Below are 19,002 nucleotides of genomic sequence, written 5' to 3'. Positions count from 1 at the left end.
CACTAATCAGTCTTTGGTTAATGGTGTTCTCAATGAACCCAGATTCCTAGGCTCCAATGGGTCTTCCTGCCTGTGACCAAAGCTGCTTCTAGCCTCAGAGCAGTCTTCTTAAAAAATACCTGTGGGACTGGCTGTGAGGTGGGAAGGCTTAGAGACACACAAAGTGGATACAGTCCAAAGGGAATTTGACAAAGGGAAAAAACCCCAGATCTTCCCCCTCTCATTTCGGAAGAGGCATGGATGGCAGCTAGGTTTAAAATGATGGAAAGCACTGCAAAGGTATTTAGTCACAAAGGGACCTGGTATGCTGCGAGACTTCAAGTGTTTGTGATAGAGGGAGAAGTTAGAACCCTATTGTGAAGTATCTTGCATGGAGAATGAAGCTGCCTGGATTTCATGAGGAGGAAAACGTGGCCTAGCACATGTTAAGAAGTAGGTAAGGTATAAGATGATGAGTTTTATGCTTAAGAAAGATATCTATGTAGACAGCAGGATGGACCTGGTAGAGCCTGTGCACATTTCTCAGTGAGGTATTGCTAAGCAGGGGCTCATCCCAGCAGTTGGAGATACTTCCTTATACAAGAGCCTCTTAGGTTTAAGTTTTTATTTTTGTGTGTTTTAACATGTTACCTGTAAGCTAAGGAGTTAGGTTTTCCAGGTGTTGTTTTGTGGTTCTTCATATTCAAAACAGCATTTATTCCTCCTATTTATTAAATAATAAAATAATATTAAATCATGTTTGCATCTTTTTGCTCAGTACTTTTTATTTTTGAAAATGCTCAGATTTTAAACAGTTGAACACCGTTTTTTGCTGTTTACGTCATATGAACAGTAGTTCTAGAATTGTCTATTAGATAGTCCATATTGAAATTTTTCTAATGGTCCCTTTCAATAGACTTATTAAAATGGTATGAAAATAGTTTTGAATAGAATTTGATTTGGAGGGGGTAAGGTTTGAGCTTAATGAATGCTTTCCAACTTTGCAGGTTCAACTATGAAGCCAAATTAATGTGGATGAGATTATAGCTTATATGAGGAAGATGAGATACTTTGGGATGAATAGAAAGGGCAGTATGTTCAGTCTCAAATGTGTTGAAATGTGGTTTATGTAATATTCATATGGCCACTTATAATGGATACACCAATGGTTCATTCATGTCTGGAGTTCAGGACTAGACATAGAGACATGGGTGCCATCAAAACATAGATAAGTAGACAGGAAACAGACAGCTTGGACTCACATATACCTCACTAGGCAGGACACAAAAATTAGTTACTCCTCACTAAGGTATAGATTTCTCTGCACCCCCTTCCCTAAAACTGTTTTGCGCCTAAATTGTTAACATATGCCTAGTTAGAATTATAAGCTGGGTTGGACTGTCCTAAAATTCGCCGAGTTCAGTAAAAATTATGCTTCAATACTATAAACAGCTAAATATAAAGATGAAAATAGACACCAGACAGCTGAATAATACCCTATAACCATTTTAAGGAGTAGAGCAGCCAGTTGTACATCAACTAAAATTGAAATGTCAATGAAGTAGTCACAGGATGTGGTTAAGAACTTGCATTTTCTAACATACTGGTCACTCAATACCATGTCAGTTAACTCCATGATGTTGTAAATTTTTGTTGAAGTGATGTTATGTCTTTTCATTGGATGGGGTGATATTCTGCCAGCTCTACTTTCAGACTAGGGATGGTCTCCCAATGAAACTGCTAAATTTATTTTTACAATAGCATGCTGGACTCTATGCATGGTATATGCCCACAATGAGGGAATCATGACTGGATATGAACTGTACTGCTGCAACAATGTGGAAGAATCCAACATGGGGGGAGGGCATGGGGAGAGGTTGGGGAAATCCCAGAGCCTATGAAACTGTGTCATAAAATGAAATCAAATAAATAGAAAAAAAAAACATAGATAAGTACATGGAAAGTGAGGACTAGTTAGATTACTCAGGGAAAAGAGAAGGAGCTACTGGATGCTTGTTTTGTATACTTTTAAAAACTCTATTGGTTATTGTCGTAAAATAAATTTAACAAATGTCTGCATTTCAGATGCAATTTTCTGTGATTATATTAGAAGTGATTTATTTCTATGTATTTTTGCTCCAAAATAGGATTGCTTTCCCATGATGTCAGTCAAGCATGCAATCCAGTGGCTTTATCCATACAGTATTCTCTTAGGACATGAAGGGAAGATGGCTGTTGAAGATGTCTTAAAAGTGAGTGTCTGCCCTACTTCATTTTGCCTTCTCTCTTCCTCCATCAGTTCCTTCCTTATTTCCAGCATTTTTCTCTCCCAATCTTTCTTTCTTTTCTTGCTGTCCATTATCTTCTTGTCCAGGCATGGAAGCCCGGATGGGTCAGTAACCAGAAAGTAGTCATGGGAAACAAGGGCTGGGCCTGATACAATTGGGATATTAATTATGTTGGACAAATAAATAAATTGCTTAAACAAATGAATGAATGTATTTTGGTTAATGAGAACCTTACTTGTCACTGTTGGAAGACAGATTTATAAGCTTGAAAGGAGAGAAAACAAGAAATCCTGAGGTGTTGAATTGGAATTAAAAATATCATTATGATTCCTGCTTTTTTTTTCAATAAATGGGAACAGATAGATACATGTATAATAACTGATATTGACATGTCAAAATAATAGAGGAACCAGGCTAAAGTGGCAGAGATCTGGGATAATTGCAGCATTGAAAAAAACAAATTAGTATTAATTAATTAATTGAATGAAACAGAAAGCAATGGACCCACACAGACTCAAATGAATTATGAAAATGTGGAGAGAAGGAAAATCTCTTCCTTAGTGTAGAATGCCTACTGGTAAACCAGGAACAAATTGTATAAAAGGAAAACGATGGGTGGAAGTCCTATGAGAAAGACGTTGGTAAAATCCCTGAATTTTCTTCTCACAAATATTCTGTTGAATACAAAATCATGCAGTAGTATTTTGACTTTAAATACTAACTTGACTGGGTGAGAGCATCTCATTTCTCTCAAGTGTGTCATACTGAGAACTATCATTCTTGTAGAACAAAGAAATGCTAAGATTTGTGATGTCGGATTGACCATAGGGGAATATGATTTAGTCTTACTGAGGGCCATTTTATAGGATAAATAAAAGCTGGGGTTTTTTTTTAAGATTTTTTTTTTTAATTGGGAAGTCAGATACACAGAGAGGAGGAGTGACAGAAAAAAGATCTTCCATCCGTTTATTCACTCCCCAAGTGGCTGCAATGGCCAGAGCTGTGCTGATCTGAAGCCAGGCGCCTGGAGCTTCTTCTTCATCTCCCACACAGGTGCAGATTCCCAAGTCTTTGGGCCGTGCTCTGCTGCTTTCCCAGGCCACAAGCAGGGAGCTGGATGGGAAGTGGGGCTGCTGGGATTAGAACTGGCACCTGTATGGGATCCTGGTGCATGCAAGGCGAGGACCCCAACCGTTAGGCTACTGCACCAGGCAGCAAAAAGCTATTCAGAGCTTGAAAATCAGAGGAAAACTGAAGAGGTGAGATGGGAAAATGCATCATACGTCCGATGTTTCTGCATTGCTTCCTGGGCCACATAGGAACTAGTGACATTGTTAGCACAGTGGTCAAACTAAATGAGCTGTAGGGTTCAGATGGCCGTGTTGTATTAAGGTGATTTCATGATTTGGAGATTAGTGTGGCGATTACATTGGCTACATTTCTTGTTGTCCAGACATATGTGTTGGAATGTTGGGAGTTGAGGGGGCATCACATCTATAGGCTGCTTGCAGACTCTTCAGTGTGTGTATATAGTGTGTGTGTATAGTATAAGGGTGAGAAAAAATGTGCTAAAATGTTAACCATCGGGGAATCTGGGTGGATGTGAAATGTGAGTTCTTGATACAAGTATGTCTTGCAACTTTCCTGTGGGGGATTAGTTTGAAATTACTTTGAAGTGAAAAAAACAAAGCTTAAAAGCCAATTATGCAGCTAACTTTCAAACCAATTTTAAAAAGAAAATATGCACTGTAATACTGCAGTAATCTGTCTATAACTTTAATTATTAGCTTGAAAAAAATGAGTGTGTTATATGAAACTATGGAAACTGTTATTGAGCTGCCATTTAAACAAATGAAATTCTCATTGTTTATGTAAGTGGCTTGTGGGATGTGGGTTTCTTTTACAATCTGTGTGGCACCATTTCACCATGGCACAGTTAACAGTGGCGTACTGTAAGACGCCAGTGGCACTGTCTGCTGGCTGGTGATTATGTATTTAAAAGTGTCGCATCTTGACAGAGATTTATTGACTCACTTGAATTAATTCATTCTTATGAAATTTTTTTTTCTTACATGGTTTTCTTAAAGATTTCTCAGGAATAGGTAAAATGTGAACATTAAACACTATGGTGTATTGATAAGACCTGAATTTTTCTGGAATCCAGGACTTGTCAACTTCTGCAAACAGAATGATATTTGTCCTTATCCTCAAGTCTCCACAGGGTCCTTGACAGTACAGAAGAAACTCTATACAGAGGAGAGGAATGGGAGATTTTTTGACAGAGCAGGTAGCCAAAGAACCCAGAGAAACAGTAGTTTTGCTTTGTCAGTAATACTAGAAAGTTAAATATGATAAAAAGCCATCTCCCATAGAAATTGAAAAATGTACTTAAGGATCAAATCTAAAAGATGAACAGAAAGAAATAGGGAGAACATAGTGGTCAATAGAGAGGAGAAGCAAAACAGAGGCAGGAAAGAGTAGAAACAGTGAAATTGCAGCAACTCATGAAAGAGAAGAAAGATGAGGAGAGAGAGAATGGAGGGAGAGAAGAAAGAAGAGCAAGAAGATGATGGGGAAGAATATTAAGAACCATTTAGAAATGAGGATATTAATTAATGGGCTCAAGCAGCGAACTAGCTATCATTTTAACTATATATGTACATATACAACATGCATATATATAATGCAAAGAAATGTATTTAAAATATAATTTACTTGAAGGTGAGAGAAGAGAGAAATGTAGAGAGAGAAAGGTGTGTCTTTGTGATAGTGAGAGATTTCCCATTGACTGGTTCACTCTCCACATGGCCCCAAGGGCCAGGACTGGACTAGACTGAAGCCAGGAACCAGGAACTTCTTCCAGGTTTTCCATGTGGGTGGCAGGGCCATCCTGGGCCATCTTTTGCTGCTCTGCTGGGCTCATTAGCAGGGAGTTAGATCAGAAACGGAGCAGCTGGGACACAAACTAGCACCCACATGCACTGTTGGCCTTGCAGGCAGCATCACAGTACAAAACTACCCCCTAGATTTCATTTTGAGGTTAATTCCAGGTGGTGAGAAAAAAGAAAACTGCAACTTATCATTGATGTAATCAGCCTCTGAACTAAATTGGCATGGACATCAAGGAGGAGCAGTTCATGCTTAAGAAGAATGTGATTCCTGAGGAGTTTCCTCAGCACCTGTCACATCATGCTGCCTAGGGGGCAAGGTCTGTTCAACAAGAAACTGGAGGGAGAGTCTGAAAAGTGAAGCGTCACATTGTTGTTTTGTCACACAATGTGTGAACATTATTAGGGTCTTGAAACACTCATTTTGAGTGAAGAATTTATCTTTCTGTTTTTTTTTAAAGAAAGACTTATTTATTTGAAATCAGGGTTAGAGAGAGGGTAGGTCAGAGAAAGAATGCTCTTCCATCTGCTGGTTGACTCCCCAAATGTTCTCAACCATCAGGCTTGGGGTGAAGCTGGTCTGGAATTCCATCTGGGTCTCCCCTGTGGGCGGCAGGGCTCCAAGCTGGTGAGCCAGTCTCCTGACTTCCTAGGTATGTTAGCAGGTATTTTGATTCAGAAGCAGAGCAGCTAAAACTCAAACTGGCATCCATACGGGATGCTATCATCACAGGTGGCCACTGTACCACAACATCAGCCTTCTTGAAGATTTTATCTTGACAAAGAAACTACTTTGATATGTTTGTGGTATCTAATTACTGTACTATGCATGTAAATTATGTAAAGATATAGAACAATTTTAGAGATGCATTGTCTGAAGGAAGTAATGTTGCTTCAGTTGATTTGACCTTTATTTTGTTCTTCATGAATAAGGAAAACATGGAAAAAATAATTAAGGGCTCATATTATTAGCAAAAGATTTCAGTTTCGCTTATGGCATTTTTAAGCAAGGAAAAAGGGAATCAGTGTTATTTAAGTAAGAGACATAAAGTGTTACTGTTCTTCTGTTACTGTAATTATGAGAAGAGCTAGTTAATGAACAATTCTAACTCCTCAGTAAAGCATGAGTGCCTTAATTCATTTTTCTGAGCCTGATGATGAACTTTTCAGATTCAGAGCATACATATCTGCCTAAAAATATCATCTGGATGTCTCTTGAACGTTTGCTAGCTGAGCATGAGATGTGGGTCAAGTTGCCACTTAAGGAGGGTAATAATGCTTTGTAGCTGCTGAGGGGCCTTGGGAAAATGGTCCAGGGGAACCCAGAACCGTCCCACCAAGACCAGCATCATGTGATTATTGAATCATAACTCACAATTCAAATAATGTCTTCCCAAGGAAAATATATCAGTGATGTTTGTTTGTTTAACTGAAATTTCAGAGTTCTTAGGAAATAACTGATTAAAATGTAAAATGGATTGATTTTCTGCTTCTTGCTAACATATCCTGAAAGAATTTTGTATGTAAAGTACTCTGAATTACCTTTCTAATTGATGACTCTCTAAATTTCATATGTCAGCAAAAAGTAATTCATCTTGAAACTTAGTTGTTTTACTGTCATAGAGTGTTCTAGACTATTTTTATTCTAATGAAATAATTTAGCTTAAATTATTAATAGACATAACCAGTATAGTAGGTAGTTCACTGAATTTGTGTTCATTTCTGGAATATGGATGTTTTGATTCATAGACTTTAGATTTTTACTATCATTGGAGTAAAAATATACATATATATATTTATTTGGTTTTTTTTAGGAAATCAATGGCTGCTGGTTCAAAATTGTAATGAATTTCGTTATTGGCTAGGCATTATTCCCTCATCTATAATCCTCATTATAATCCACCGTGGGAGAGGGGTTAAGACCCCAGTTGGGAAGCCCACCTTCCCTGTCAGAGTGGATGACTGTGTGGCTGAGCGCTCCTGTTTCAGCTTGTGCTCTGCTCCCTGCGCGGTGGGGGAAGCGGGTGTGACCCCGCCCCTCACTTGAAGCCGGGTAATGGCTCCTGGCTGTTGTGCGTGTTTGGAAAGAGCCAGAGCGTGAGAACCCCTTTATCTTTTTCTCTGCCTCTCAAGTAGAAGAAATTTTCAAAATGTAAAGACAATGTAACCTTTTTTGTTTACCTGAAATTAATGTTTTAATTGCTGCTTTTCTATGCAATGGAAAAAAATTCTTGCCCAATTGTGTGATGTTATTCAGATTTGCGTGTGTGTGTGTGTGTGTGTGTGTGTGTGTGTATATACATTTTGTGAAGTGTGGAGCTCCTGTTTCTTTTTTTCCTTAGATTTGCAGAAAGAAATTAGTAGTTGTCTAGAGAATTAATGACATCAATGTGAAGATTGAAATTAGGCTATTACATTGAGAATATTGAAGTCAAATATGATATTTTTTCCCAAAAATCCAATTTTCAGAATCCTGGAATTCCTGTTTGGAATGACATATAATGGATCCATTCTTTTATTGAGTGTCAATTCTATAAGTGTAATTATAATATTTTAAAGCTAGTTGTTCAATGATTTTGAGAGGACAGTTTCTATCTCTTTAATATCAAAATCAATTTCTTTCTAAAAATTCTTATTTTCTGTTACAGCTTTGTAGACATAGGGCTTTTTCCCTTTCTTTCCCTTTGTCACTCCCCCATTTTCTCCCCTGTAGTTTACAATAATATAGTCCTGCAGCTGCTGCAGCGACTCCAGCATTCTGCTCTGTGTGTCATATTGTAGGTAAAGGCAATGGTAGAGAATCCAGTATATTATTGTCAAGGTATATTTAACAGTTTACTGCGGATCTTCTTTTATTGGGGAGTAGAGATGAACATTGCAATTCTTTGTTTCCTGGTATTCTAGTTTCCATTACAACATTAATTTGTGAGAATATAAGTGTAATTTTTTTTTTTACCTAAATCTCGCTCTCTCTTTTTTTGTATTTTGCATGAAGTTAGAATTCTTCATACTGATCATGCTGTGTGGCCTTGGATCTATTTAGTTTCTAACCAATATTCCCATTTTTCACGTATTTACTCTACATGTGCCTTTACAAATAATTTTTAAAGAAGATTGCTTTGTTTTATTTGAGGCATTGTGACAGAGGAAAAGAGATAGAGTGATCCTCTGTTTGCTGGTTCACTCCCCAAATAGTCATAGGGGTTGAGACTGGGCCTGACCAAATTCTGGAGACAGGAACTCTTTCTGGGTCTCCTGTGTGGGTGGCAGGGACCCAACTACTTGGGTTATTATCTGCTCCTGTCCCAGGCATGTTAACTCCAAACTGATCATAAGCAGAGGTCCCAGGACTCAAACTAACATTCCAATAAAGGGTGCTAGTGACACAATTGGTGAGTTAATTGTCTGTGCTGCACAGCCAACATTGCCACATATCTTTTTAAAATTATTTTAACATTTGTTACATAGGTGAAAGGTTGCAGACCCATGTGGGCCTCCAGTTAGGGTGCAGAGGGTTGGGATGGGATGGGGGATGTGGATGAGACAAATGTTTCTGTCATTTCTCCTGTGTCTGTTGGGAACGGGTTGGAGGAGTGTACCATTCTTTGTTGTCAAACTACATTCATGTTCTGCAACAGAGATGGTTGCTTAATGTCACCTAGGAGACCCCAGTGTGGGAAAGAATGTTCCAAAGGTGTTACTGGGGTGGTTTGATTGTTCTGAGAAATTGTCAGCTCCATTATACCAGAGGTAAGAGATTCTTTGGAAGGTCTGTTGGCTGATCATGACTACTTCAGTCTGTAGACCTAGGTGCTTGCTGCAAACCTAGCCAGGAATGTTGTTCATGCTTTCCATCTTTTGATGAGGTACCTGAAGTTCTCTGTTAGCTTGGATGAGCTGGCTATCCTACTTTTCATGTGCATCTGGATATACTCTCCATTCTTGCTCAGGAGTCAGTAACTGAGGTGGCCCAATTCTGCAACATGTGCTCTGGGGTTGGGTCATATGTCCTTGTGATTTTCTCTGCGGTCAGAGTTTGAGCACATAATCCGGTTTTGGAATCCCCAAACAAACTTTGCCTGGGAGGTCCTCACACCTGGCTCTTGTATGTGTCAATTCGTGCAAGGCCAGGTTCAGCCCATCCCCTGCTCCAGCCAGTGCACATACAAGTGAGTATAGCTGCCTGATCAGTTGCACCCCCAGTCCCAGCTTTAATGTGAAGCAGTCTATGCTGTGGCCCAGCCTAACCCAGTCTACCCTCAGACCTGTCTCTCATGCACACTGCTGGGTGCTGTAGCCTAGTCAGAGCAGCCTTATTGAAGCCTAGCCTGGCTTAGCCCTGACCTAGTTCTCACATGCATGGCACATGATAACCACTATCATATCCACCCATGGATCCAGTTCTTGCATATGTCAGAAGGTGCAGTGGCCAGCCTGCCTTCCCCCAGTCCCAGCTTTTATCCATGGGTGCTGTGGCCTTCGCAGCCTAGCCTGCCTCCAGCCCCAGCTTTCACATGCACTAGTAAGTACTAAGGCCTTGCCCAGCTGAAATTGCCCCTCCCACCCCCCAGCCCTCATTATCACATGCAATGGCAGGTACTGCAATGTGTTCCATCCCAGGCCCAACTTTCACCAGTTGGTGCTGTGGCTTCTCTCGACCCCTTCTGTCTCCAGCCCCTGCCCTTGCATATATGGCAGAGCTGCATCCTAGTCAAGGCAACCCCAAACAACATCTGCTAGACTCACCCCAAGCACAACTTTCAGTATGGCCTGGTTTGCCCTTAGCTTTGACATTCAGGTGCTTAGGCTGGCTGACCCTTCAGATTCCCTCTTCTGACCTACCCTGTCACAGCTCCCCTAAATACCTGCAGGTGCATTGGCCTGGTCTAGAACTCATTCCACACATGTCAGCAAGTTCTTGGTGGCCCCTATTCTCATTATTCCCGGACTGCCTTCTCTGGGTAGTGTGCTGCCCCCTCCCCCACTGCACATACAGTCTCAACTTTGTCCCACCCTGCAAGGCATGCGATGTGTGTCCATTTCCATTTTTTAATAATGAGCTAATTTAAGAGATTATAGAAACAGTATAACATTGATAGGATCTGGTATGATAGCTCAATGGCTGAATCCTTGCCTTGCAAACACTGAGATCCCATATGGCTGCTGATTTGTGTCCTGGTTCAGAGCCTTGGGACTCTGTCCTGCATGGGAGACCCAAAAGCAACTCCTGGCTCTTGACTTTGGATTGGCTCAGCTCCAGCGGCCAATTTGAGGCGTGAACCAATGGATGGAAGCTCATTGTCTCTGTCTCTCCTTCTCTCTATAAATTTAATCTGCCTTTCCAATAATAAAGTAAGATATGCAATTAAAAACTGACATTGTTAACTGCCCCACATCAGGAAGAAAGCCAAAGTCCTGGTTTTTAAATGCAATTTGGAAAAAAGTGAGACACATAACAGTGAACAAGGTACACTGCAAGACAATAATGAAGGCTGATCATTTTAATTCTTTTTATCAGTTAAGCTTTTCATACAAGTAGACAGCGGAGCAATATCTAATAAGTTCTGTTTGCATGAATTTTAGGCAATATGCAAGCTTCATGTGGATTTAAAAAGAAAATTGCTGTATGCTTTATGGGACTTTAGTATGATAAGAGTCTCATCATCCCTTTTCAGGAAATGTGAACTTTTGAATACAAAGAAAGAGTTTGCATTTCCTGTTCTGTCCGTTAGTAAATGTAAGAGATCATTTTCATATCATTTTACTAATTAAGTGTAGGTGTATTATTGGAAAAAGAAAAATGACCTTTATTAATGTTTGTTTCAGTTCAACTTTTATAATGTGGAATGAATTTCAGTTCTAATTAAGATGGAATCTTTCAGATACCCAATATTAAGTCTGAAGTAAAAAGCAAATGACAAGATCTTCTTGTAATTTTACAGCGCTTTGAGCTTCAGGATTCGAAAAGCTCTCTGCTTCCCAAAGAGATTGTAAGAGTGGAGAGGATGGCTGAAAACCATGTCTTCCAAGCTTCTGTGACCATCAGCATTGCAGGAAAGGAGGTAACCATTAAGGTAATGAGCCATAGGTTTATTGTTGCTAAGATATACTTTGATCTGACCATTTTTATGGCCTGCATTAGGTTTATGACTCTTTACCTTTTTGACCCTACACTCCCATATCTATGTATCTGTTATATATGTAACTATGTAAACAGAATCAATGTTATAGAAGAAACCAGCGATAACATCTCTTCAAAAATCCACAGTTTTCTTTTTGAACAATCAAGTGTTGATTAAGGAAAGCATTTTGCACTGTGAGTCCTCGGTAAGAAAGAGTGTTTTCCAGTGTATTTAGTGGCTAGAAAACCTTTTTTCAAGTGAAATCTTTCTCAGTTACCTGAAAGAGTTAATAGAGAAGCTGTTCTGGTTGAACAGTGTTTTTAAATAGGGAGTGATACTTGGTCAGGGAACTCCATCTGCCTGCTCTACTTCCTCTTTGTCTAATTCTTTCTTTTAAGATCCTATAAACCTTAAGAGATCATGGGAAACTAAGAAATACAGCTCTAAAAATGCAGAATAATAAATGTAGGAAGCAATAAATGATAGGAATATATGTAGGAAGCAATAAGCCTTCTTACATTTTGGCAAATTTCCTGATAAACTTTTTTTGTGTTAGGGTGATATGATTAATATTTATTCATTCTACTATACTTATTCATTTATTGAAATAATCATATCTACCAGGACCCAGATTCCATGTTGAGGTTTACTGAGTATTTAATGTGTACTATTCACTATACCTGTCACTGTATGTAGATTATACTGTTTAAATCCTCCAGTATCTCCAAAGATAAGTTTGATTTTACTTTTGGATTATAAAACTGAGGTGCAGAGAGGTACATAAGCACCAGCTGTGCACTGCAAAGGTGAGACTGATCATTTTCTGTGTTCATCTGTCTCCTTCAGATGTATAAACTCATCCTGGCACAGATAAGTTAGCACTACATTGAAATGATCATGGGAGCTTGAGGCAGGAAGTAGCACTGCGATTGAGGAGAAGCATAGAAATCTTCAGAAAGGAGGTGGGACCTAAGCAAAGTCTTAAAGAATAGCAGAGCTTTTCCAGTGGTCAAGTGGAAAGATGATAGGGCATTTCTAGACATTAAAACAATATGATCAGACATGTGAGACAAAAGCAAGGCTGTATTATTTGCTGCCTTTTGGTCTTCACACTCTTAACTTCACTGTATTCGGTCAGTTACACTTTACTTACTGTGTTGGTACTCAGGTGGTTTTCCTGAAATTCACATCTGATCTTATCATTTCCAAACATCCAATTCTTTGAGATTTGTGTTGCATGTAGTATGATCCAGTCCAGAGTTACCAGAGCCTAGTTAGGAGAGAATAGAAAATAGGATAAGTAGGTATGAAGGGTGAGAGAAGAGATTTAATGAACAGATGCTTTTGAGTGATAAAATAAGTGTGAATGGGATTTGTGGATATAGCTTTTAAAGATTTATTTTTATTATTATTATTTTTTTAATTGGCAAGGTGGATATACAGAGAGGAGAGACAGAGAGGAAGATCTTCCGTCCAATGATTCACTCCCCAAGTGAGCGCAACGGGCCCGATACTATGCCGATCCGAAGCCAGGAGCCTCTTCTGGGTCTCCCACTCAGGTGCAGGGTCCCAAAGCTTTGGGCCGTCCTCGACCGCTTTCCCGGGCCACAGGCAGGGAGCTGGAAGGGAAGCGGGGCTGTCGGGATTAGAACCGGCGCCCATATGGGATCCCGGGCGTGCAAGGCGAGGACCTTTAACCACTTGCGCCACCGCGCTGGGCCCGATATAGCTTTTAAAAGCCAGGAGGTGTTTGGTCACTCTGGAGTTTCTGAAAGATGTTACTTTTAAAGATGAAATGTAATTGAATTCAATGACTTTATTTTGCAATGTGTTTTAAAAAGATTTATTTATTTTTATTTGATAGGCAGATTTACAGAGAGAAGGAGAAACAGAGAGAAAGAGCCTTCATCCATTGGCTAACTCTCCAAATGGCTGCAATGGCACCATTGTTGGAGCTGAGCTGATGTGAAGTAGGAGCCAGGAATATCTTTCTGAGTCTCCTGCATTGGTTCAGGGTCCCAAAAACTTGGGCCATCCTCTTCTGCTTTCTCAGGCCACAAACAGGGACTTGGATTGGAAATGGAGCAGTAGGACATGAATCAGTGCTCATATGGGATGCCAGCACTTGAAGGTGAAGGATTAGCCTATTGAGCCACCATGCTGGCCCCTTGCAATTGTTTTTGAAAAAAATAAAATATTTATTTGAAAGACAGAGTTAAAGAGTGAGAGTAAGGGAAGCGGGTAGGGAGAAAGATGCTGAGAGAGAGAGAGTGCATCCATCTACTCATTTACTCCCCAGGTGGTCACAATGACCTTGGTGGGCCAGGTCAAATACAGGAGTCTGGAACTCAACCTGGTCTCCCAAATGGGTGGCAGAGACCCATGCATTTGCATCATCTCCCACTACTAACCGCCTTCTTTATGTTAAAGATGTATGCAGTTATTTGAAAGTCAGAATTACATGGGCCCAGGGGGCGCAGAGAGGCTGACTAACCTTCTAGTCTCTGTTTCACTGACCAGAGTGTCCCAGTGGCTGGCTCTGGGAAGGACAAGCTAGAAACAAGGAGCTTCTTCCAGGTCTCCCACATGGGTGCAGTGGTCCAAACACTTGGCCCATCTTGCACTACTTTTCCCAGGCCATTAACAAGGAGCTGTATTGGAAGTGGAGCAACCAGGAGTTGAACCTGCTCCCATATGGGATGCTAATGTTGCAGGTGGAGGCTTTACCCATTCTGCCACAATTATAACACCAAGATTTATTTTAATTAAATTTCATTCTTACAAGTGCAGTTTTTTTTTGGAAAAAAAACGTCATTCTCCCTTGACATTGTAAGTTATAAATGCCACAGCTATGATACTCTTCTTAGGAATAGCTAACAACATGTGGCTTAAATTTTAGAGAAATGATTTATTTGAAAGTTTGATGAGAAGGATCATAAAATCTGTTAATGAGAAAATAGTTACTGCTGTATTGCAGTATCAAAAAATAGTTTAGTATTGATTTGAGTAAGGAATTAGTAGAGGATTTTCAAGTGGGAGTTACATGCTTTAAGTTGCTAATCTTTTGAGAATGCCATGTGCATACTAAATTTAACTCTTTAATTATAGGTGCCATCTGGAACGAGACCATTAAGTGAACCTTGTACATCAGACCATTTCATACAGACTTTAAGCCATAAACAGCTATTGGCTGAAATGATGCAATCACATATGGTTAAAGACATATGTTTAATTGGAGGAAAGGTAAGAATAGCAGCTTCACTGTAAACTTCAGGGTTCTGGAGCTGGGTTGTTTAGATGAACCCTTTGAATGATTGTGTTTCTGTTTGTAGGGTTGCGGAAAAACAGTCATCGCTAAGAACTTTGCTGATACCTTAGGATACAGCATAGAACCTATTATGCTCTATCAGGTACAAAGAACTTTTTTTGGCACTTGGACAGTTAACATATTATATTCTTGATGTAAATAAATAACTGAACTAACCAAATTGCATTGCATTTATACTTACTTGGAAGTTTTGAAGATGTAGTGTACATTATTAGATGTGTATAGCATCCTAGATCTGTTTTTAAAGAGAGATTTGTTTTATGTGCAAACACATGCAGAGTCCACAATTACTAATAATTTGGAAATATAAAAAGTTGGTTTTGGCTGCAGTGGGAGGTAATCAGGTATTCACTGAAGTGGTTACTGTTATTATTTTAAGATTTTTATTTATTTGAAATGCAGAATGAGAGTAAGAGAGAAAGAAAGAGCTTTTTTTCTATCAACTGGTTTGCTCTCCAAATGCCTATGATAGTTCCAGGCTGAAGGCAGGAGTCAGAAATGGTGCCTTGGGCCTCCCACATGGATGGTAGGAACCCAAGTACTTGGACCAACACATGCTGTTTCTAGGAACATTAACAGGAAGCTAGTTCAGAAGCCCTGACTAGCACTCAAACCGGGCACTCTGATGTGGGATAAGGTTCCAACGTGATTTCTTAGCCCATCACACCACAATGTCCATGACTAGATCATTATATTTTCTTGTGATAAAATGTATATGAAATTTGCTATTTTAACTCTTTTAAAAGGTACAGTTCAATTTTATACAAAATTATTTGGCTGTATGTAATTGGATTAATCTCTGGGTTCTCTGTCCTGTTCCACTGATGTATGTATTGGTTTTCATGCCAGTGCTGTGCTGTTTTAATTACTGTTACTTTATAGTACGTTTTGAAATCAGGTATTATGCCTTCAGCTTGACTTTTCTTGTTCAGGATCCCTTTGACGATTTAGGATCTTCTGTGATCCCATATAAATTTTATGATTGCTTTTTCAAAATATGTAATGAATGCATTGGTAATTTCATAGGTATTGCATTGAATATGTAGATTGCTTTAGATAGTGTAGACATTTTAATAATACAGATTTTTCTGATCAATAAGCAAGGGATATCCTTCCTTTGTAAAGTTTCTGATGCTTTCTTTCATTAGTGTTTAATAATTTTCATTGTAATGATTCTTCACTTACTCAGTTGAATTTATTTGTAAATATTTGATTTTCTATGTGACTTAAGGTTGTGCTTTCTCTTTCTGTGAGCTCCTCATCAATATACCAAAAAGTGACTGCTTTTTGTATGTTTATTTTGTAACCTGAAACTTTCCTGAGTTGACATATCAATTCCAAGAGCTTTTTGGTGGAGAGTGTTTGGGTTTTTCCATGTACAGTGTCTTGTCAAATGCAAACATAGATCATTTGACTTCCTCTTTTCCAATTTTGATGCCTTTTTTCTTTCTCTTCCCTTATTGCTTTTGCTAAAGCTTCCAGTACTATATTGAATAAAAGTGGAAAAAGCAGATATTTTGTCCAGAAAATGATTTCAGCATTTCCCCGTTCCATATGATCCTGGCTGTTAATTTGTGATATATAGCCTTTATAGCTTAGTGGAATGTTCCTTAATGACAATTCTTAAGAAATACAAATGGCCAACAAATATTGGGTTAAATGATTCCACTGTGCGATCTATGAGCCAGTGATGAATTTGACAAGAGAAAAGAAACCATTTGGAAGAAATGAAAATGAAATAAAAAACATCAAAACACATGGGATATATCCTATTCTATCCTATCCTATCCTATCCTATCCTATCCTATCCTATCCTATCCTATCCCGTTCCATTCCATTGCATTCCATTCCATTCCATAATCTCTATTCTCTTTTCCGTTTTATTGGTTTATATATCTGTCCTTATGCCATTATCACACTGTTTTGATTGCCATAGTTTAATACTGAGCATTGACATCAGGTAGTATGAGATTCCCAACTTTGTTCTTCTTTTTTGATACTGCTTTTCCTTTTTCAGGGTCTATTGTGATCCATTGTACATTTTAGAATATTTTTCTTTTTTAGTTATGTGTTTTAAAAAGCCATTGAGAATTTATATTGTTGAATCTGTAGAATACTTCGGGTAATATTATTATCTTAACAATATTAGATATTCTAATTCTTGAACATGAATCTCTTTCATTTATTTTTGTCTTTCTAAATTTCTTTCAGCAACTTTTTGTAGTTTCCAGTGTAGAAGTCTTTTGTTTCCTTGGTTACATTTATTTTCAAAGAAATTATTTTGGCTGATGTACATGTTGTATATTATATGATTAAAAAGCAAGCTTATAGCTGATGTTTTTAAGAGCAAAATTTGCTTCTTCTTGGTAATGATCTCTCCTTAGGCATTTTATTATGCTAATTTTGATTCTGTATTTCATTGTTGGGCTGGTTATGGCAGTCTTTTACCTATAGCAGAATATTCACTTTGTTTTTCTAGATTATTCTTTCATTATATTTTTAAATTTTTTGATGAATAAATTATTAAAATATTTATATTTCTGGAAAAATATATTTTAGCCATTTGTTGTAATTTTAAATACTAGAAAATCTTGTTAGTTGCTCATGTTTCAAGGGATTCTGTTGGTAAGATTCCTTTCATGCTGTAATAAGATACTCTGTGCTTGTTGATTGATTTGGCCTGAGTTTGAAAGAGACTTCTATTATGTGTTAGTGGTAATTTTGGTAATGTTACTGAAATAATCTCTTGTAAAGGTACATACAGCAGTGCTTACTGAAACTAATTTTCATCTTTCCTCTTGGCAATATATTTTTTTAATTACTTTTATTTGAGAGGCCGAGTTACACTGACCAAAGGAGGAACAGGGAGGGGGATCTTCCATCTACTGGCTCGCTGCCCAAATGGCTGCAAGTTGAGCTGAAGCCAAGAACCAAGAGGTTCCTCCTGGTCTCCCCGAAGTGTACAGGAGACCAAGGACCTGAACCATCCTCCATTGCTCACCCAGGCCACAAACAAGGCGCTTGATGGGAAGTAGAGCAGCTGGGACATGAACCAGCATTCATATGGGATGCCCAGGTAGAGGCCCAGCCTACTATGCTATGATGTTGGCCCCTCCTGTGGGCAATTTTACTCATTCAAGACACCAAAGACCATTTAGGATTTTGATTTACATTGAAAATAGTTTTGGAAATAAAAGAGAAAGCATAATTTCCTTATATACAACTGTGGCAGAGCCATACCTTTTGTATTTTATGTAACTTTCATAATTATAAAGAAGGTAAGTTAAGGTTGGTAGGTTAAAAAAAAAGAAGAGGGTGGTGTAAAGGAGATTAAAATAGCCAAGAAGACTGAAGACTTGGTGTTTAAATAACACTGAAGACTTAGTGTTTAGATGTATACAAGGAATCGCCATGATTTTAAATGTATACAATGAATCTCCATGATTTTAAAAGATGATATCTATGAAGAAGCATCTGATCCAGGGTTATGGAACCAGGAGGAATATACATTAAGATGAAGAGACTTAAGCTTGTGGATATACTGCGCCTTGGAAAGAAACATTTAGGGAAAGAAAATAAATTTCTATAGTCTATAGTAGGTGGCAGGCATTTAAATTCACAGAAAATATTTAGAATTGGACTTTTGTTCATTAATTCTGCTTCTATTAGATCTCTACAGGAAAATAATGACATTTGTGGAGATTTTCTCTAATGTGAAAGATGCCAGAAGGAACACTCTGTCCTCATACATTATCACACCTTTTTTTCTTTTTTATCCTTGTCAACGATCACAAGATACGTGGTTACCTCGGGGTTAGTTCATTTGCCGCCTTCCATAGTTCAGATTAGAAATGATCTTGGGATGGTCATGTATTATTTCACTAATCTGTTCTCTACCAGCCTTCAGATTTGAAATGAAAGTGTTTTTCTGCTGGGTAACAGGAAGGCAAAAACTATGAATCATCAGTGTTTGCGAAACAAGTTAAGATTTATAAATGTCTCAAATTCTGCTTAGGGTTCTCAAAGTCATTGCCTTCTTAAAGTCATTGCCTTAGATCATATGGATAGGACATCTCCAGAAACTATTTCATTTTGATTTTATATCAACTTATTTTTACAATTATTTATACAATTATGTATGTGTAATTTATGTATGTGAGTTATTTATATAATTATGTATGTGAATATTCACTTGAAGATAAAAACTTCCATTTTCATGAAAGTTGGAAATAATTAACACCTCATCAGTTTCCCCAAAACCATACTGTTTATACTTCAAGAATTCTAGAGCCAATTCCTGATTATTTTTACACTGTGTGCTTCAGTTGTGACATTTATTTATTTATTTATTTTTATCTTGTTATTAATGGACAACAGACAGGGATAAGAAAAGATAT

At 38.3% G+C, this 19,002-nt stretch overlaps 1 protein-coding gene across 1 annotated transcript in view; it reads left to right on the top strand.

The window, feature by feature from the left end:
- The window catches only part of VWA8 (von Willebrand factor A domain containing 8), a 333,428-nt gene that overhangs the window by 64,749 nt on the left and 249,677 nt on the right, over nucleotides 1-19,002 (top strand). The window contains exons 9-12 of the mRNA XM_040991347.1: nucleotides 2,127-2,231; nucleotides 11,098-11,229; nucleotides 14,386-14,520; nucleotides 14,610-14,687. Of these exons, the coding sequence (XP_040847281.1) occupies nucleotides 2,127-2,231; nucleotides 11,098-11,229; nucleotides 14,386-14,520; nucleotides 14,610-14,687 (450 nt within the window). The remainder of the gene's footprint in view (nucleotides 1-2,126; nucleotides 2,232-11,097; nucleotides 11,230-14,385; nucleotides 14,521-14,609; nucleotides 14,688-19,002) is intronic.

Source organism: Ochotona curzoniae, unplaced genomic scaffold (genome assembly GCF_017591425.1).
Source record: "Ochotona curzoniae isolate NIBS_2020 unplaced genomic scaffold, NIBS_Ocur_1.0 contig_64, whole genome shotgun sequence".
In the NCBI taxonomy this organism is placed as follows: domain Eukaryota; kingdom Metazoa; phylum Chordata; class Mammalia; order Lagomorpha; family Ochotonidae; genus Ochotona; species Ochotona curzoniae.
The sequence above is the reverse complement of the archived record's forward strand: the minus strand, read 5'-3'. Positions and strand labels throughout refer to the sequence as shown.